This window comes from Leptonychotes weddellii, chromosome 14, assembly GCF_054177405.1.
Source record: "Leptonychotes weddellii isolate Sample4059 chromosome 14, ASM5417740v2, whole genome shotgun sequence".
In the NCBI taxonomy this organism is placed as follows: domain Eukaryota; kingdom Metazoa; phylum Chordata; class Mammalia; order Carnivora; family Phocidae; genus Leptonychotes; species Leptonychotes weddellii.
This window is the reverse complement of record NC_138382.1, coordinates 72,015,925-72,023,626: the sequence shown is the minus strand read 5'-3', so window position 1 is coordinate 72,023,626 and position 7,702 is coordinate 72,015,925. Positions and strand designations below refer to the sequence as shown.

The window sequence follows — 7,702 nt, the reverse complement described above, 5'->3', positions numbered from 1 at the left end:
TGAGAGACGATGGACTCTGAAAAACAAACAGGGTTCTAGAGGGGAGGGGGGTGAGAGGATGGGTTAGCCTGGTGGTGGGTATTGAGGAGGGCACATTCTGCATGGAGCACTGGGTGTTATGCACAAACAATGAATCATGGAACACTTCATCTAAAACTAATGATGTAATGTATGGGGATTAACATAAGAATAAAAAAAAATAATAAATAAGATTTCTTCAGGTAAAAAAAAAAAAGTTATTCCCTCTCAAATTTGCATGTATCCATTTTCTAGATGTCTTTATAACCTTGCAAGTAACTCTAGTCCAATATCATAGATTTTGTATTTATGGAATGCTTATTAAATCAACAAATTCTTCTTGCTTTAGGATAAAAGCCAACATTTAAAGATTTTTTTCTAAGCCAAGTAGAATGTGACCAATATGAATAAGGAACAGCCACAAAGATGAAATATCTACTGTATCTCAACACATCTTACCTAATTACATGATTTAGGGGCCTATCTCATGAGGTTTATGTAAGGAGTATATTACATATGTTAAGTTCTTTGCACGGAGTCTAAGACATAATTAATACTTAATAAATGGCAGTTATTGACAATGAAAATGGCAATTATATGAAATTCATATTTTGCATATGTTAGCTATTCTGCAAGCAGTCCCTACTCTGATTACTTAATACAGTTATTATATTAAGGCCTTCCCACTGCCTGAATAGTACAGATGGAAGTTGAAAACAAAAGATTATTCAAATATAAAACAATTCATTTTATTAATCAACTTTGTGATCAAAGATACATTTGGTATGTAGAGCTAATAAAGTAGAAACTTGAAGGAAAAAAAGGGAATATTCAAACACTTTCCAGCCAAGGAAAAGACCCAGCATGAAAGCTGACAAGAAGTAAAACTCTTCCCTTGGAGCAGTGAATGACAAAGCCTTGCTTGGTAAAATGAAATATAAAGTTTCCATCAGATAGGACCCTTTTGTCTTTCCTGCTTACCTCTTAAGAACAAATAGCAAAATGGGATTAGGAGTTTTTGGGCTACATAATCTCTAATGTAGTAACATCAGCATTTTTTAACCTGATAAAAATAAAACTCCTTTACAAGCAAAGGAGATTTTGCCAGCGAATCTAAACGCATAAATGTTGAGATCCTCAAAAAGCACAAGGACATGCCTTTACAATGGTTTAGGTTCCACATTCATTCTCCATTCCCCCAACAATTAATTCCCTATAGTCTGAAAGTCCTCTAGTAGCTTAACGGTATCTGATTGGTCTTGAGTACATTCAGTGTGCATGCTTGGCTCCAATGCTTCACCTGATTCGAGGTGAATTCAAAAGACATCTGTGAACTCAGAAAGCAGGTTCCCAGATGCTTGGGGAGGGTTGGGACCCTTACAACACTTTTGCCTTCAGCAAAAATGTATTTCAATATAATTATAGTAGATAGCTTTCAATATGTCATCTCTATTATAGCAGCTGTAAATTATGGAGTGAATTGCCTGTGTACAAGCATTTCTTCTGGTACAAGCAAAGTGGGAGAGCTGCACAGGGCATGATATATCTTTTTCTTTTTAACTGAGAACAAATGACTAAGTCAAATTTCATTTGCAAAAACCAATGTGTCCATTTCCCTTTGGTAGAGAGGTGGAGGAAGCCAGAAGTCCTTCAATTTTTAAAAACAGGCTTCCCAGGGCTCTTGGCTCAAGTTCATTAGGAATTCACTTATTCTACTAGTTTGGGTCTTTAATATTAAGAGCATATTTGAAAGTTATAGCAAAAGCATTTTTTAAAACCTGTAGTTGATCAACAAAAAGACAAAGAGGCAACCAGGCTTCTTTCCTAGCTAAAGAGAGAAGCAATGCACCCCTTAACAAAGTATTACAAGACAGTTGCTGCAAACTTTGAAAATTCTATATTCCTGTTGGGTGTCAGGATCAACAAAAGAAAAGTGAAATAGTTTTTTGTTTGTTTTGAAAAGTGAAATAGTTTTGATTCGTTTTGGGTGGTAGTAATACTCAAGAATCATATTCTACTATATATTCTATGCCTAATATTTCAAAAGTGTTTATAAGTGAATTTAGATGGTTATCACCAAAAATCACTATATCTGAGCCTATGTAATGAAGACATAAGATCAAAGGACATTTTCTGGAGGAAAAAAGGACAGGATTCTAAAGACAGTACCATTCCTAAAACACGCATATAAAACCGAGCCTTGCAGCTTAGATTTAATTTTGCTCAAACTGTAGCTCTGGTCTGCTTAGCTTTGTAAATGTGGCTGTGTTTATAAGGTACTTTAATTTACTGCAGTGGTAGTGTTTGTTAATTTTATGGCAATCTAAATCTAAACAGGCTTCAGATACATTTTCATTACAGCTTCATTGCAAAACACAGTAGAGTGAATAGCTCTAAGATTCCAATGTAGTTTACTTCTTTCAGTAAAAGGCTCAACACAATTTTCTGATGAAGCCACTGCCTTAACATTTATGTTCTTCCTATTACTAATAAGCTCTGTCACTCAAAATACCCATGTTCACTTTTAGGAGGAAAAGTATAATTTCTGGAAAGTCATTAAAATGGTTGTTTTTTCCATCTCTACTCTGATCCCATTCTAAATGCAAGTCAACATGAGCAAATGAGAGAAAACCAGAATGTACCGAATTATTTTCCAATTCTATGTAAGTAGCAGCAGAATTCAGTGGAAAAGGAAGCCATATTGTCAGAAACTGACTTCAATACCTGATTCTAACACTAACCAGATGTGTGACACTGGACAAATCATTCAACCTGAGTCTCATTTTCTCATCTGTAAAATGGAAATTATAATGCCACCTATCTTGGATATGCCACCCTTTTATCTCATTCAGTTCTGCTTGGCCCTCCTGGTAGCTCCAAAGCATATCCCTGGAAGGTCTAGCCCAGACAGAGTCCACAACTTGTATCCCAAAGACTTGTAAAAAACAATTGACTATCTTATGTCAAAACTCACTGATCAAATAACTTGGGAACTACAGAGAGAAGAGCTATAAAAGCCAGCCCCAAAGACAACACAAGTGAATGAAATGCTGCTCCGTTGTTTCTAAAACAATTCAGAACCTACAGAAGAAAATTTGTAGACTTAAATTCTGTTATCAGCCAACCAGTCATCACACTCCATCTACTTATTTGTCCATAAAACTACAGCAATTTCATATGCCTGTATTTTTCCTTCAGAAAGTGTCAAAAATGAGCAAGGAAATATATATTTAAGTGGTTTTTATTAGGTTACTGAATATATCGAGAAATAAGATTCATTATTATGCTTTAAAACTCATTATTTCCCAATATATTGAATCCAAAAAAAATCCAAAAATCCATACTATAGATTAACTCTTGAAGAACCTGTGTGTATTCTTAAAGCAAAACAAAACAATTCAAAACAAAACAAAACAACACCCTGGTGACACTGACTGATGACAGCCTCACCTGACTTCCAACAGGGCAAGAGAAAGAGAAAAAGGAAGCTGGTATGAAGAAACATGGCAGGAGACAGTAAGGGAACCACCTTAATTCTTCATCCAAAAAGTTGGGCCATTTGGCCCCAAATACTACAGATCTTTCCATGCAAGGTGAATGGTGGTATTTATTAAGTATGTATAGATGTATTTAACATAAAGTTATGCGATTAAGATTATACTACAAATTGGAACCATTTTCTTCTGTTTATACTCAAGGCAACTTTTTCAACCATGACTTCTTTTGTTTACTCTCAATTATTCATACGTCAAATCAGAAAGCTCCATTTTTTGCATGTACATACATAAGATAATTTTTCAAAATCCTTATTTGCACTTCTTCCACCAAAAATGATCCCTACAAATGAGGCTAGAGATACAGTTTGAGATCCCAGAAAGTACTATGCAGGAAAAAAAGACAAAATCTTATAATATTAATTTATATTGGATTTTAACATCAAGCTACATAAACTTTCTACCCTCCTTCAAAACACTCACCTCTGGAACAGAATCCAACATTTGCTTAATACCACCATATCCAGAATACTTGAGAAGGCAATGAAAAAAATAACATATACAACTGAAACTATGAAGGGAACTCAGAAGAAAAATAAGTAATAAAACTGACCAGGACGCCCACATCACATTAAAGTGTTCGGACTTCATGAAGTGCCTGACCGCACAGTTAAGTATTTGGAGGTGAAATGGTATGATGCTTAAGACTTGCTTTAAAATACTCCACCAAAACCAAAACAAGGTGTGTGTGTGTGTGTGTGTGTGTGTGTGTGTGTGTGATAGGCAAAATAAGACTGGCAAAATACTGATATTATGTATCTGGGTGATGGGTGTCTAGGCAGTGCCTAATTTTAGGCTGAGCTCAATAAAACTGCCAGTACACAACTCTTTTTGACCTAAAAACTTGGCAGTTTCACAGGATTCAATGTAATACTATTCCCTTTATTTGGGGGTACATTTAAATATTTCCATAATAATGCTTTTTAAAATTACCTGCTAGTGAAAAATCCTTCAAACTAAAAGGTTTTTAGGTTGAAACTAACAACTAAAATAAGTTTAAAATGAACTACCAACATTTTACATGACTTCATTGAATCTAAGACTTATTTTTTCCCACCTTTTAACATCTCTGTGAAGTATGGAAGCATTTTACAGTCAAGAGCATGTTATAGTTCAATTGGGTAGTGTTAACTTTTTTCTTGGTGGTACCTAAACAATGACACAGCTTAAAATCAAAGATACCTTAGATTCCATGAAGTGTGGTTAACATAATTGCTGAGGACAGCATTTGTAATCCACACCTCTATCTACTCAGGAATTTAGCACACAATGCCCAGTAGTCCCTGCCCGGAGGTACCTATAATTAACCCGGGAGGCTCCTCTTCAGAGAGAAAGGCCAGAACCTGCTTACTTTGTGACGGTAGCTCCCTCAGCTATAGTCTGGCACAATCTATAAGGATTAATTCCTGGGAGGATTCTGGAGCTCACAGCATAGGAGGAAGAGCTCAGCTCTCTGTGCAGTGCTTCCCTTTAAAAGTTGTTAAAACTCATGAACAAGGCCAGTGCGTAAATGTTAATTAGCCAGGGCTCTGAAGGGCACCAAGCAGTGAGGTTAAAGGGGAAGGATGGCTGCAGGGGTGGTAGTAAGGGCACGTGAATGTGAGGAATGAATAAAACTAAAACAAGTAGATGGGACAAAATAGGTTCCACTTCACCTCTGAAATCTCAAAGGGACTTCATTTCATGAATCCAACAATTCACTTGGGTTTTTGCATTGACCTTATTTATTTCGCTCTTTGTGTCAACACCTACCCCTCACAGCCCTCAGAATTGGTTAGCGCAGTCTAATAGAAGAGCAATAGAGGGTTTGTGCAGGACTATGAGAGTGGCGGCTGCTGACCTGTTCATATTTCTCCAGTTCTGTGTGATAGATTTGTCTGATCTGGGTCAATTTGGCTCTGTAATCTGAGTGTTCAATAGAGTTATCTGAAGAACCTCCAGAGGCTGCCGCGGCTGCAGCTGCTGCCGCCGATCCCCCACCTTTCTCAGGACCTGAAACCCCTTCTGCCAAAAGCATATTGTCCAGTCTCATTAGCTGGGGATCGGGAGGGTCCTCCTCCTGGGCTCCTCTGATGCTGAGACCTTCAAGGGAAGAGAGAGACAGAGAGAGAAGAAGCGAGAAACAGGACAAATAGTGTGAGTATTTTTGTTTATTTGAGAAAATGATCAAACAACATTAGTGTACTACAATTCATGCTGAGAATTTCTTTGTTCACATTTATCAATAAGCATAAGTATGAAAATTCTTTTCGAGAGAATATTTACATGCATGCCCAGAATTTCTATTATTACCCCCTCTCAGTTTATCCTAGATTGGATCCCTGGAAAAAGGTAATTCTGGCTTCTCAGAATATGCTAACATCAATCTTCCCAAATTTTGAGGATTCAAGCATAAAATGGGAAGGGGGTAAAAAATTTGGGATTTTGAGACAGGAAAAAAAATAATTCCAAGGATATAAAACAGACACATTTAAAGGTAGTTTTTCTGTTTCTCTGTATGTTTGGAAGAACAATTTAAAATCCCACAGAAAAATTCATTCACAAACTATATCCAAAAATTAGAAAATAAACAGGATTAGATGGGAGTTTCCACTGTGTAATTTTAGGGGGAGAAGAGAAATTCATACATCATGAGGTAATTAGCTGTGCTTTAAAAATATATATTAGTGAATGAATTTGTTAAGCAGTTGCCTGCAAACTATGAAATCAGGACCCTAAATAGAGTATTAAAAATGTACCACTGGAATGGCAATACAGTGCTGGGCACAGTAGTCTCAATCTAATTTTGCTTTTAAATCAAGAACTTCCTAAGTGAAGCCCAGTCAGCAACCTCATCTGAGAACTATAGATCACAGCTGACAATTCATAGGTTTAATCAGGTCACATAGGCTTTCTGCCAAGATGTTTTCAACAACACAGAAGACAAAGTTTAAAAATAATTATCATGGTATAAAAAGCACTGGAGTCATGACAGCTCAAAATCAGCATTTTCATTAATGTGTAACATAATCTAAAATATCCCAGCCCAATTAACCTCTGTAAATCTGTTTAAAAGCAGGTTCCCCACACTAGTTACAAGGCATCTTGGGGAAGGGGGAAGCGGGGAAATTGGCATCTTGCATATCTGCATTTGGATTCTGCCTTTTTCATCTGTGCCTGTTGTTGTTTATCCACAGTGGTGCACACTCTGTGTCTAGTGTAACTTACATGACAGTAACATCTATAAGCTGCCAAGTACTCAACTGAGCACCAGCTTCGTGATTTTATATGCTAACCTAAAACTACCATCAATTCTTTTAAGAACAGATTTCATTCCTAGATGTCCTGAATTACACCCACAGCATGACAGAGCTCTTGGTTGTCTTAACTCAAATGCACAACTTTAATTTCCTCCCTCAAAACACTTTAAAGCTGTCACTTTCATTTAAAAATATACTTCAGAATAATTTCAACTGGCTAATAAAACGAACTCACAATAATTTAAAATTATATCTGTTGCCTGTTCAGAGGCAAATAAATAAGGTTTGAAAACTGTAATATACTAAGACAATAAATTCATTTAGGGAACCAGAAAGTTAGAGAACTCTCTTAAATAAGATAAAATCAGTATCAGTATCAACATTGCTGATAATTAAAAATAGAAAAACATGTATTTGCTATTTCTTCTAGATCTGCAAATACTGGTTACGTTGGTAGTTTTAATTTAACATCTGTAATTTTCTTCCCTTCTAATTCACCTTGTTAGATGTTAAAATCTCATGGCCTCGACATGCTCGTAGTTCCACATACCAAGTTTTCTGTGCATCTGGCATGCAGTGAGGACTCACTGAGCAGCCTCTTCTTTTGCACTTTGGGCTCAGCTTCATTTTATATTATTTGTTGGGGAGGTCCTTAAGTTTCTCCTTTTTCAACTAAATTTTTGCTCACACTTTTGTGTGTTCACTGTTTCTCTTTTATATATATACAGATACTGGTGCTTCTCCTGAAAATGTGTTTGTTTGTTTTTTAATCTACCTTCAAGGTTCCTCCAGGTTTCTAGTTTTCCCCTCGTACTTATACATACTGATCTTTTCCCTATGGATATTTGGTGAGGTTCTTTAATAGTAGAGATCAACATCCACAGTCAAAAT

General features: G+C 36.3%; 1 protein-coding gene across 3 annotated transcripts in view; it reads right to left on the bottom strand.

Annotated features, from left to right (window-relative positions):
* Window positions 1–7,702, bottom strand: part of PBX3 (PBX homeobox 3) — a 160,256-nt gene that overhangs the window by 47,732 nt on the left and 104,822 nt on the right. For all 3 annotated transcript variants that reach the window (XM_081803582.1, XM_081803584.1, XM_081803583.1), the window contains exon 3: window positions 5,413–5,654. In XM_081803582.1, the coding sequence (XP_081659708.1) occupies window positions 5,413–5,654 (242 nt within the window). The remainder of the gene's footprint in view (window positions 1–5,412; window positions 5,655–7,702) is intronic.